This window comes from Argiope bruennichi, chromosome 9, assembly GCF_947563725.1.
Source record: "Argiope bruennichi chromosome 9, qqArgBrue1.1, whole genome shotgun sequence".
Lineage (NCBI taxonomy): Eukaryota > Metazoa > Arthropoda > Arachnida > Araneae > Araneidae > Argiope > Argiope bruennichi.
The window spans coordinates 92157123-92171501 of NC_079159.1; the positions used below are offsets into that span (position 1 = coordinate 92157123).

Here is a 14379-nt window from a genome sequence, read left to right on the forward strand (position 1 = left end):
ATTAAAACTATATCTTTCTATATGTAGTTTGCAAGCAAAATAAATGCATTTGGCAAATAAACTATTTATAATTCAGCAATTAATTATTTTAAAAAAATGTCACATCATTTTTTGTAATTTTTTTGTAGAAACAACTCTATCTTAAAATGTGTATTTTTGGAACGGTTTTCAGTTGCATAACAGCGTCTCACTTGAATATCAGAATTTCCGAAAACATGCTGATCACTCAAAAATTCAACTGACTGCAAGGGAGGAGAGGGGGGGATTCAAAACCGGAATTATTTTTTGCCAAGTAATCTATCTTAAAATCTTTCAGATGTTATGTCTCAGATGATGTTCAGATGTTCAGTTATGTCTTGAAGCATAGTTTGGAATAACATTATTTTGAATGCATATAGAATTTATCATACTGCTGCTAATAGCAGTTCAAGTCATGACATAAGCTTTCTGTTAAAGATTTGCAATAGAATTCCAATTATCTGAATGTCGGTTGTCTCTAATTATCGCAACTCTTTAAAGAGGATAGGAGGGTAGAGAAACGAGATCTGTAAACAAAAAATCTTTCTGACTGAGAATTAGTAAAGACAACTGAACGACTAATTTTGACTGACATATTCAAGCAGTAATATTTTAATTCAATATGTATATATATAAAATGCGAACAACATGGTTTTGCAGTCATTGAATTAGTTTATGAACAAATTTAGTTTCCCCCCCCCTCAACCCCACCTCAAAAAAGCTTTTTTTTTTCAATTATCCAAATATTTTATTTCAATTAATTCGAATAATTGAATTTTTTCTTTATTTAAATTTGACTGACTTTTTTTTTATAAATTGTATTTGGGAAACATATATATACTATTTTTTTTTTTTAATTTCATATGTTTGTTTTAAGAAATACATTTTTAAAAAACCGAAAGAAAATATATCGGATTTTTCTTACTTATTTTATAAGTTCCTGAAATAATAAGCTACTTTATTATCCCTTTCACGTACATAATATGCATGCTGATCCAAAGATAAACAGAGAACATTGACACCGCATTATGAAATGTTTACTTGTTATACATGGAAAATCCACTCGTACATCTCATCTAAACTGTATAGCTGTAAATTACTTGTGAATAAAATTCGTCGGAAGTTTTTCTTTAACACACCTACGTTGTGTAAACCCACATGAATGCGTTCCAAAATCTGCAACAGGTCTGCCTCCCACCTTTTACCAGTTTCAACAATCTGGAGTTCATGGAGAGCATATTTACTTTCATCGAATTTTTAAGCAGTTATAGATCGTTACTTTACAATTAATAATAGAAAGTTTTTGTTATCTTAATTGAAAAACCAGCTCTAAGCGTTAAAAGATCAATTCTTGAATGTTATTTTGTTTTCTTTTTCCATATAATTAAAACATTTTTTTATTTTTTTGAGTAAGAAGTATATAAAGATAAATTATTATTATCATCAAAAAATTCGATCTCCAGATTTTGATAAATCTCCTCAGACCTCCTTGAATTTGTAAAACGCACATTTAGAATTATGTTTGTCTGTGAACGCGATGATTGAAAACACATGGCTCTAAAGTAATGAAATTTGGTATGCGGTTTTGATAGTAAATTTATGGATATTTATCAACTTTCGAATGAAATCCATTCACAGGAAATTTATTTGTATGGCTTTTCAAATTCAAGTAAAATATGATAAATATTATAAAGAAAGAGCTAGATAGATAAGATTTGACACACTGATCACCATATAACGTGTGTATCATTACCAAGTTTTGAACAAAATTTGTCAAAGGGTCGGCGGTCTATAAGTTAGTACTTCAATTTGTTTGTAAATGCATATTCTTCCTTTTTCCCTATTCGACAAAATATAAACTCTGAAAATAAAAATCTGAGCACTCGTAGCATTTACGACCCTGCCCAAAGTCTATTTGTTATACGATGGAGGGTGGAGGAATTTTTTATTACGGAGTTATTGAGAAAATACTCTTGCTGTTTTTGTTTTTTTTTAAATTTTCAAAATTGAACAAAAAAAAAAAATTACTGATTGACAGTTTAATTTTTGCACATCATACAGAGACGATGGAAAAAAAAATATTGTTTACTAGAGAAGGAAATTAATCATATTTTTTTTTCAAAGAGGAATTCCCTTCAATACTTCTGATCTTTTTTTATATAAAAAAATACAGCTATAAAATAGCAAGGAATTTGAAATTCTAATTCAAAACATGGTAGCCTGATAATGTTTTAGCCTTGATTGATCTGATTACGTTGCATCAGCCGTTACATTCTGTACGTTACGATTTTTATGGCATGCCGTTTACAAATAGAATGCCAGTTATAACATTATCACCTCTATAGATAAGAAAGTAAAAATTCTTTTTAGAAATGCTCTCAAACTGAATAATACAAGAAAAACTGACAGTTAACTAAGCAATTTTATGTAAAATTATAATAAATAATTATTTCAAACGAAAGTAAAATGGATTTAAAATTATAAAAAGTAAAATGGATGACCAGTATGAACAAACAGGATCTCTGACATTAAGTTCAATACTTCACTTACTGAACAACCCTGTTTTACAGTTTGACCTGAAATTTGCACAGACCTGACATTTTAATCAGGTTCTCCTTATAAGTTCACACAAGAATACAAAAATAAAAACAAAATTTCAAGCAAAATAAATAAATCAAGCAAATTTATTTTATTTGATCTTAAACTGTTCTATCTGATCTTTATAACAGCAAATGATTTTATTAAAGGACAGAATTGCCAAATGTATCTCATCTCGTTAAGCAAGCTGCTATCCTAACTCGAAATGGCAACAGATCACCGGTTCCATCACGTTCTGAACCATGTGCGCCAGCTTGACAGGTTTCTCGAACTATTCGGCACTAGTCTCCTTTTCTTAGTGTCTTTCAATTCGCGATATTCTAATAAAGTTTGCGTAATCCAGAAGAAGAAATAAAACTATTGAACTCTTTCTCTGCCTTATCTTTATAACTAGACGAACATGTACAACTCAGTAAACAAAATTAGTTTTCTTATACCCAAAACAAAGAAATGCTGTAAATGTCAGAAATTTCGAGTACGAATTTTGACGAATCTTCACGTTTCGAGTCTAAATAAACGTTTTTTTTTTTTTTTTTTTTTAAGATTACATTTTTATGTTATAACATGATAGACCAACCAGTGACCATGATAGACAATCTCTCAGAAATTTTCTTTCGTAGTATACTTAATAAAAATGTAATCCCACGTCAGCATAAAATGTTGGACCTTAGGCAAAATCATGAATGCCATGAGTGCTCAAATTTTTATTTTCAAAGATCTACATATAAACATTCTATAATTCGAAGTGTAGTGAAGAAAAAATTGCAAGCATTTTGAAAGTTTATTTCTCGACCAGATTTGAGGCACCATTTCAGTAACTAATTCACATATCAAAATTTATCTATCTAAGTCATTTAACCCCCGGGGGGCATCTCGAAATGAGGATGAGATGCTTCCGGCATGGTGGTTGGATCTCGCCACCCTGGAGGGTACACTAATAGGTGGGGGATCTGACTCCTCCCATCGATGACGAGACGTACTTCCTTCGGGGAAGGTTGTACCGTGGCCGGTGGTGGCCCTTAGGACTCAACCACAGTTCCCGCCAGTGTTGCTGTTGCGGCGGTCCGGTCATTCAGTTTTATGGTTTAAATCCGTGGGCCTTCGTGGCGGGTCGAGGAGTCAGATGGCTGACTTATCTAAGCCATTTTTTTTAGTTATCGCATTTACAGGGATGAGGGTTTACAGATCGAGAAACAGTCTACTTCAACGGATTTGATTCCAAATTTAATAAGCATTTAAACTTAAGATTTATAATTGTTTGGAAAATTTTATTTATTAAAGTTATAACGCTTTAGGGTTATCACATTTAGTAACATACGTTTGTTCAGATAAACAGATGGTCAGCCTCTTGTTGAATTTAATTCAAAATTTGATACAGAAAACGATCTTTTAAATGCTAAATATTTGTATCAGATTTTATCTATTTTTGTGCTTTGGAGCTATTTTGCTCACCTCTATTCGGACATACAGACTTCCTGTGAATGGACGTCGTTCGAAATTAGACAGAAATCTATAAATTTAATGTAAAGACCACATATCAAATTCCAGCCGTTTAGTTCAAAGAGTTTTGTATTATCGTGTTCACTGACAGACATAATTCCTTAAGTGTATTCTGTGCAGTGTAAAATCCTGGGGGCCTGGTACTCGGAGATTCGTCAAAATCTCGAGTTTGAATTTTTTTGACGATTACATTTTCTTTTAATATACTTCATGTACGAGAAAGTAAAAACGCGTCGATCTATATTAATGGCTCATAAGTTGAAAACAAAATGATTATTCGAAGTACATAAGACACGCGGTTAAGGAGTTAGCTTCTCACACAATACATCAAGAGCAAACACACTAAGTGGACCGTTTCAGTCGTGCATAAGTTGATAACCTTCTACACAACCTATGCTTATTTAATATCATAAATAGACCAATGCATTTTGATTGAAATGAACAAATGAAAATGAATGAAAAACATCCTGACAATAACGTGATCAGTGGTGATAAAGTTCTTTCGAACCCGATCATCACCCAAAGTGGAATTATAATTAACTTTATCTTAAGACCTAGTTATTCCATAAAAGAAGATATCATTCACTTTGTTAAATATGAGTTGAATAGATGTTCGTCCAGCTTTTTTCTTGTTAACACTGTTTCGCGTATAAAAAGTATTCATATTAATTTAATACTTGAGTTAACACGTAATCTTCGCCTTGGAATATTTTCGAATTATTTGAAACCAAATTGGAGAAGAAAACATCGCAATTAATACCCATATGCACGGCAAACAATCCAATATTAAACGTAAAATAAAAATTTTCAGAAAAAAACTTGTTGTGGTAACATTTTTTAAAAATTTGAATGAAATATATATTTTTTTGATGTTCTAACATTTGCACTTCTCTTCAATTAATAGTTTAGAGCTGGATTTCTCAAATTATGGCATATGTATTTTTAATGGTACATTACATTATTTTGGGTGGTGCAATTTTTGCAAATGAAATTAAATAGATGACCAAAATGAATAGAAATGATGCTCTTTAATTCTTATATATCTGTTTTAGTCTACATATATTTTTGGTTCTTGTGGCGGTAGTTACATTTTTTCATTGTAATATATGTGGTACAAAATTTTTAAAAGTAATTCAGCCGTATAATGTAAATTCCTATACCACCTGAATTGTATAGAAGTTCACTGTATTATAACCAAGACTATAATAATTTTGAAATGCATTTACAATATATTTTCATTAGTTCACAATGGTCTCAGGAAGGTATGCATCATTTTTTAATATAAAGAATAAAAATTCTCTAAAAGTAAAAGCGCTCGTGACAATACAGTGATTTATAGATTTAATCAAAAGAAATTTAATAAAGGAATGAAGAAGAAGAAAGAGTGAACCGCGTTTGCTTCATTGTTGAATGTCATTGCCTGTTGCTAATAATCGGGGTACCAGGATAAATGTTTTCTAATTAAGTTCATACGAAATTCTTCTTTTCACAAACACCTGTTGTTTTTATTCGTCATTGTAATGGAACATCTTTGACGAATGAATTAGTAAGATAACTCAAATGAACTAAAAATAATTTGAAACGCTTATTAATAGTGGAATTAGTACTAATTGTTACAACTGTTCATAATAAGAGTGGTTAAATTTATTTAATGTGGAACTTAAACTCGAAATTAAAATGTATTGAAATGTCTTGTATTATGCACATAAAAAAAGACATTCACAAGAGATTAATTTTCGCCTCCTCTTGGTCTCATTTGTTTATACCTTTCTATAAAAACGATAATTATACGAAAAGCAATTCTTCCTTAAGCTTCTCAAGACTGGCGCCAAGGGCCCCACTTGCCTATCTATGGCGATGCCAATAGGAAAATTCCAAAATCCTCTCAATAAAAGAAGGATATTTAATCAAAAAACCAAGTGTCAAAAAATTCCTTTCTAACAAAGGCGATAATATTTGTTTATTTAAATATGAAAATAGGAAATGTGCGATAGAAGTACGAATATGAATATATACTAAATTATGTATTAATATATTTAGAATTATTCTAAAAGAAGTATGGATATGAAATGTATATTCTAAATTAATTTGAATGGATAATTCTGCTCGAATAAAAAATTCAAAAATAAAGCCCAGAAATAAAATTAAAAAAATTCTATAAGAAAAATAAAAACTTCCTGCATTTAAGAATTGTACAAAATATTTTATTTTAATTTGTAATCGGAATTTTAATAAAATTCTTTTTAATAATAATATTCCAACATGCAGATTTTGATAAGATAGATCACCAGCAATCTATTTTACTTAGAAGAGAAAGGAGGCAAAAAAAACTTTCATTTTTATAGAAACAGACTTATTTCTTCCAAAAAGGCTGCAATATTCTCTTCCTGCTTATAAAAAGTCTTCTTCCAGGAAATTGTGTAAAAACTGACCAGAGCTGAATATCAACAATTCTAGATCTTAACCAGTCACTTGGATATGTCTTTAAATCCTAGCCATTCGACCTTGACTAGTATAAATGGCGTAGCCCAACGACAGATTAAAAGAGACTCATTTTCTGATAACAGAGTTGGTAGTTTGCTCTTCTAGATCTCTACTTCCAAAAAGTAATTTCTAAGGTGATTTTTCAAATATTCCCATTACTTGTCGGCAAAAGATTTGTCAAATTCGGGCACTATAACATTGATGAAAATATCTTTCCTTTCGGATTACTTCTAAAGTTAAAATCTGCAAACTATGGTTCAATTCAATTTGAAAGCTATAATTGTTTTCCAAAAGATTTTTTATAGGACACAGATTCACTTTTATTAATGATTATATTAGAATTTTTTTAAGTTGTTAAGAATTTTTTTAAAACAAATTCAATAAATTATTTTTTTCCTGTTAGAACGGCATGTTCGCTGTTCTCCTGTTAGAACGGCATGTTGTCAAAAAGACAGTTGGACATGCTTCTGCTAAATTAACATTTAAGGGGACAGTGGATTCTATTAGACACTTTTGGGAATTATTCAATCAGGGTTATGAAATAATTTATCCATATATATTAAAATATAAACACGTCAAATTTCTTTAAAAAAAACATTTTAAAACGAAATATATAATTTTTCAAAATTTCAAAATATTCCAAACATCTTAATTTTTTAATTTTTTTCTGTTATTTTTTTTCTTATTACCCAATGTGAATTTATTTGGAACAAAACTACGTATGATTTTGTACTTCCGATTAAATGCAAATTTTTAAGAAATATTTTTATGCGTACTTACTAAATATTGTTGGGAATTTTATGTTTTTCTGAACTAAAATTGACTTTTAACTAGCTAAAAAAACTCGAAACATAAAATGCATACCCCGTATTCTTTTAATGTTTGACCGAAATCTTTATTATCAATTTCACTTAATTTCTTCAAAAATCAAGACACCTGGAACATTTTATAGATATTTAAATCTAATTTCAATATCGTTTTGAGAAAAGTCATTAAGTTGTACTTTTTTTCCTCTTAACACTTCAAATATTTATTTTATTGAACAATACATTTTATAACACTATTTTTGTTGATTATAAATATATATTTTGGTGATGAAATGATAAAAATAAAATTCGCACGTTTTTGTCCATTTTTGCTTATTTCAAAGTCCATTATCCGACTGTCCTTTTAAAGAAGAAAAAGTAGCTGGCACTTGACTTACCTCCTTTAGGTCTCTTATCCGGAAAACATATTCTGAATATTCCTTCATCTCTGCTGTAGTACCTCAAATCCGATTCGAACTCTTGAAGGCTGGCCAGCCTTTCGTTTCCATCTGGATTCACCCTCACTTCGTACCAGTTGTCGGTACCGAAGGCTATGGAGGTGCATGTGAGGGCCACCACCGCCGAGACAGTGGCCACCGACAGGGCGACAGCGGAGCAAGCCATTTGCGTGTCTGCTAGGTCTCGAATCGAGCGAGTGACTGACTGCTATTTTACCTCTTGAGGTCACACGCGACGGGCTGGAAGCAACAGGTTTTCCTCACTCCGATGAAGGTGGAGAGAGGGAGATGGTAATCTGCTTAGAAAGATAGACTTAGCATCCAGCATGTCATCCATATCTGAAAAAAAAAAAAAAAAAAATCGATTTTTCTTTCTTTTTGGTTTTGCTTCGAGATTCAAAACAACAATGGCGCATTGCTCAGTGTCCACTTTGGTCAGAACCTGGAGAAGTAATTTATTGTGCTTTGCACTATCTATGCAAAACATAGGGATAACATGCATACCATACACCCCCATCTTGTCTTTCTAATTTTGCGTGAAAAGTTAATAAACTTAATAATTGGAATATTATTCATTATCTACTTTGGTGAGCATCTAGCATTGGAAGAATATGACATTTGACAGGTGAAGGCATGACTGTTGGAGGAAGGGGACGGGAAGTGATGTCAAGGTGTTTTTGAATTCGTTCATTCTATTTTAATGCATCGATATGTATGAAGTTAGATAATGTTTGTGGCCAGTCTTTGTTAATCTAAACTTCAAAGGCAAAGTTTCTTAAATCCTCCTGCCCTCCGCTTAAGTCTCACTTTTAAATGTCTTCCTGCAGTTGTTCCCAACACTTTTGCTATAAAAAACTCGATCTATTCATGTTATTGATTTTTGAAGTTTTAATCACTCTTCTGTTACTGTAATTGTATTTTTTCCATTGGCAAATATTGGAATAACTGAAAATCTATAAGCAGTTTGTACACTACAGAAATCCAAGCTATTCTATGTATTTTCTTCAAACTGTGATCACAAAAAGGAAGGACCGTGAAGGAATGAAGCTTTTAGAAAAGTTCCTGGGCAATTAGTTAGATGGTTAGAATATTTTTATTAATAACAGACATGAAAGTTTTTCACCCGAGCAACTCTTGGTATATTAACTAGTAACTATTACCTATTACTGGTGAAAATTATATTGTGTGAATAATTTCAATCAACTTTGTTGAAAACGATGATCTTATTCTCTTAATTTCCAATTTGAATGGTATCCATTAAATTTTTTTTTTGATATTTTTTACTGTATTAATTTAATAATTAGGTTGCAGGAATTGTAAGATATTAAAAATAAAACTGTTTTTAAATTAATTTTACCATGTGTATTTATGTTTCATGCTGATGTACTTGCTTTAAAGTAAATACCACAACCATCATTGCAATTTTAGAGGGGGGGGGTTACGAAATTTTACGAGACGGCTTTTTTTTAAACACGATAAAATTTAACTTTAATTTATGGTGAATTAATATAAAAACACAATCCTGTAATTAAAAAAAATGTCTTAAAAATTTCTCATATACATTTTTATTATATATCATAGGTCTAACATGTATTTATTTTGAATACTTAAGCTTATCATAATATGATTTATATGAACTTTTTAAATATATTCATATATATTAAATAATAATTTGCCTTATAAAATTTCTGTACAAGGAATAAATTATTATTTATTTATAATTTTCTTTCAAAAAATATTAAACTGGTTTCTAAATGCCAAAGAAAGGAACCAATTTAATACCAAAATTTCTAGTCTATCTCTCCACCTCCCTCCCCCCTCCCTCGTTACTCCTAATTTCTGCCACTTTCTTTACTTAGTGTCTTTCTTCATTCAACTCTATTTTGATGTACATGAAAAATTCTAAACTTGGAGTAAAAATGATTTTTGCTCTTCGTTGCAGTTTGGAAAGATAAATTCCAGGTGAATTAATTCATCAAATTGTACGCTATATTTGCCGTAGCTATAAAATTAGGAAAAAACAAACAAACAAATAAAGAAGTATTACAGATTCTGTAGGAAAAGTATTGTTACGAAATTTCCGGGTTCGTTTGGATAATGGGAGTTATATGGTGTGAAGAACACTCAATCAGCAGGCGGCAGTAGAAAATGAAACAACGACGTTTATTTACACGAAGGAACACAGGACAGCATAAAGACGACAGCTATATACTGCACAGAACACGATTATCTTCAGCCGAGACGTGCAGCATACAACAGCACACACAGCAGCAAACAACAGACTCTACTGCAGTCAGTAGCGCACAGCTTAGATCAGCACTAGCTTCACTCCGTTGCTGCTCCGCTTATTTCTGGAAAGCCAGTTCTTTACCGTCGATCCCGACTACTCTGCCCTAGCAGCTGCGGCCGCCTCCTTTTATAGGTCTCAGGAGGCGGGGCTAGAAGCCTCTCAACCAATCAGGAACGTTAGAGGCATATTTCAGTTCCTAATGGACGGATCGGGAAAATTCTCGATGTTTCGTGTATAATCTATTTTGGCGCCAAGTCGCTAAGTTTGTCGCCAAGCTCTGGGACCTCCGACGCGACACCCGGACTCCGTCCAATACAGATGACTGTAAAACAGTCTTTCTGATGATGCAACCAACTATGCTGGGAAGCAGCATCACAGATTCGTAACAGTATTCTTTGTTTGAGAAAGGTATTGAAATATGGAGTCAAAATGTTCAAAAAGAAACTTTGATAAATTCATAGAAATTTTTACTTGTTTCAATTTTTACTTACTTTATGTAAATTTAGCTTGATAAAATAATTTACTGAAACATTATCGACAGATGGATAATGTCTCAAATACCGTTGTTAAACTGTTGCTAAGCTTTAAAGAGGTGACATTAGAGAAATTTTGACTACTATTATTAGTTGTTGAAAAGCGAATATCTCCTGGAAGATCACAGAAGAAAATCGATAAAAGAAGTTTCGAGAAATCATTGTATTAAGTAATTGTTAGTTTTATCATAAACTCATTTGTTATATAAATCAGAAAGAACTAGGGTACAAATATTAAGTTTATATTCCTAAGATGATAAAATGAACATAAAAAAGTCAAAATATTTATTTAGTTATTTTCTCAAAATATGAAAGTATTTTATGAAAGAAAGAAAAAAAACTGTATCTGATGGAATTAACAGATTCAATTTTGGAATCAATGCTAAAAATTGTAATAAAAACTATCAAAATTAAAACGATTTTCAAAAATTATTTATTTTATTGTCGCTTTTGGCGACCAGCTGGTTCGCTAAATTTTTAATTAAATATTTTATGTAGCTTGATCTTTATGGCTCCTTAAACAAAATATTTTTGAACTTCAAATTTTAATAGATATATAATTCATACTATTTTAAAAACCTTATTCCATTCAGTTTATTTTATTAAACATTTTCCTTATATTCTACCAAATCCCCTATAATTTTCAAAAAATGGGTACAATTTACTATTTTTAGCCTTTTAACAATCGCAAGCTTATTCAAAATCTAAAACAATGTAAATTTGACTTCTTCCTGTTAATAACTTTGGTGTTCTTCCAGAATTCTTATGCTTTTGAATTATCATTCTTGATATGTTTATTTTTCGTTTCAAATTCTTACAATTTTTACTGAAAAAATATACTTAAAATGTTTTAAAAAGGATTAAATATAAAAAAAATATTTATATGGCAAAAAATATTGGTAGCATTATTATTATTTGTATTTAACAATGATATAAAAATCGTGTTTGTAATATAATATTGTCCTAAGTTAACACAGGAAAACGCCAACATTGGACTTAAATTTTAACTAAATTTTTTCTCTGGCGTGTTAATTTTCATCCGCCAAAGTACATATGCGCCAAGTTTGGTTGCTCTTGTTCAAGCGGTCTTGCTTGTAGAGCGTGAAACACATACACAAGAGCATTCATCTTTATTATAAGTAAAGATTTGTACATCTTTTAAATTTATTATGCATAGCGCATATATTTGTAGCTTTTACATCCATACTTTTTTTAAATAAATCTTCATTAATTTGACGGTTAATTAATAAAATAATCTGGATAGTTTTTGAAAATTATATTCATAAGTTTTTAATTAATTAATTTTAATTAAATATTTGCATTTAAATTATTTTTCTTGTTTTTGTTACAGGATTTACTGGATTTTGTTACCGAATTGGAGGATTTGTTCAATTATGACTGAAAATGAAAAAAAAAAGTGTTATGCAGGGTTAAAATGAATATACATGACGAATATAATTCTTCTATTTATTTATACATATAAAAAGTTCGCGTCATAAATAGAATAAAAAAGTATACATGAATCCTATTTATTGGTATTAATAAAACTTATTTAAAAAAATAGTTCATCCTTTTTATATTTGTAAACATGCTTTAGTAGCTGCGTGGCCGAAAAGAAAGAATTTTTGAAATTTTAAAACTTTGATCTATTTCATCATGGGAGGCGTAATTTGCACAAGAAACGATCATGAAAAAGATGCGTCAGTGTACATCTCGACACAAGAGCAAAAGAGCAAAAAAGGCTGAAAATGTTCCTCTTCTGTGGTTTTATAATGAGATTTTGATAGGAATTCCTTTGACACGGTCTTTTGAAAGGGAAATTTAGGTATCTTTAAAAAAATGTAAATTAAGGATTTTTATCCCTTTATTCGAAAAGTGAGAAAATGTTGAAGTGACCAGTATTATAGAGCTCATGTTTAATTAATTAAATAAAGAGTGTGAATGAAATGAAATAAGAGAAGATTTTAGAATGAAATTATTATAAGTTAAATTAAAATTTTTATAAATAATTAGGTTTTAAATCAGATTTTTTAAAAATATCATTGCACATGCGTGCGTGCGCTCGCACACACACACACACACACATATATTTCTTGAAAGAAAGATGCATAGCGAACTAGTTAATTTTTATTTTGCTATCAAGTTAAAAAAAAATCATGATAAGAACAATGAAGCATATCGAATTGAAAGGTAGAAAACACAATAAAGATAGAAAAAAAGAAATTGTGAAAGTATTTGAAACTTATATAATTTTAGAAAGGAATTTGTTTACACAGCATTTAGTATAAAAATAGTAACCTGAGTAACCCAGAAGTTAGTTTGAATGTATCCGAATTTTGAGTGATTAGGAAATTATCTTTAGAACTTAGATTTATTAAAAATTATCTATCTTTATAGATATGTGTGGGGGGGAGAGAGCTGCTAACAGATCTCATATCCTGTATGGCGCCATGTTGCGTCATTGATCACATGATGCTTTGCCGCCATAATTGGCAGACGAGAGTTTCACAGTGAGACGTAAGACGTACCGCTCACGCTCATGTATCTTTTCATGTGTTTTATATTAGTTTAGTAATGTTTTGCCCTTGTAATCTTAATAAATATATTTCACATATTAATGCTGGTCGTTGCCTTTCCCCACAATTTGGGGGGATCGACTTTTCTCGTGAATACCCTTAGCAAATCCCGTCAAATCGCCGAAATCTTGTGAACGTTAGACGTTAGATCATTTAAACGTTAGACTCATTTAGGACGTTAAATTGATGGTAACTGGTCGTTGCCTTTTCCTTTTCCCACACACACATATAATTTTAGCAGTTACGTGTTTAAAAGAAAAAGACTTTTAAAATTGCAATTTAATTGCTTTTTAAACTTTTTGCAATTTATTTTACCGGGAGAGGCAAAATTTTTAAATAGGAACAAAGGCGCATATTTGCACTAGAAGATATGAGCGAAAGTGATAGAATTCTTCTTTTTGATGGTTTTATTACGAGATTCCGATAGGAATTTATTTGACACTTGTCTACTAAGGAAATGAAATCTTGCGTATCTTTGAAGTTATATTATAGGCGCAAAAAATTTTTATTCCTTCGCTCGAAGTATGGGAGACTAAAGCGGCAGCATTTCCTAGAACACGTGTTATAAATAATTAAATTAAAAAAAGTGTGATTAGGATCAAGAAATAGGAGGAAATTTTAGAATGAAATAACATGGCTAATTTAAGGTAAAAAGTAGAAAATTAATTAATACTTAAATTAAATTAAGAGATATCATTACATATATATTTCTTAACTCAATTTCCTAATTTTTATTTTTATTCTAGATTTTTCTCTTATTTGCTGATCCAAATGACACTTTTTTATTTAATTATTTCTAACCTGTTCTCTTGAAACTGATGCCGCTTTAGTTCCCTTCACTTCGAGCTAAGGAATAAAAATTCTTAACACCTACAACATAACTTCAAAGATCATAAGATTCCATTTTTTAAATCGCCAATTATCAAAGAAATTTCTATCGGGATGTAAAACGCAGAAATGGAAAATTCCTTTCACTTCGCCCTTGTATTGCGATATAGACAGACACTTCGTTTTATCGCTTCCCACCGTGAACAAATCATAGCCTCTTTTGGAAAATTAAATTGAATTTCATACCAAATTTGTCTTTTTTTTTCTTTCATACTTTTTTGTCTCTAA

General features: G+C 30.6%; 1 protein-coding gene across 1 annotated transcript in view; it reads right to left on the reverse strand.

Moving 5' to 3' along the window:
* LOC129985325 (claudin domain-containing protein 1-like) overlaps window positions 1-8053 on the reverse strand; it is a 58798-nt gene extending 50745 nt beyond the window's left edge. The window contains exon 1 of the mRNA XM_056095309.1: window positions 7805-8053. Within this exon, the coding sequence (XP_055951284.1) occupies window positions 7805-8030 (226 nt within the window). The 5' untranslated portion in view covers window positions 8031-8053. The remainder of the gene's footprint in view (window positions 1-7804) is intronic.
* Window positions 8054-14379: the final 6326 nt, after the last annotated feature.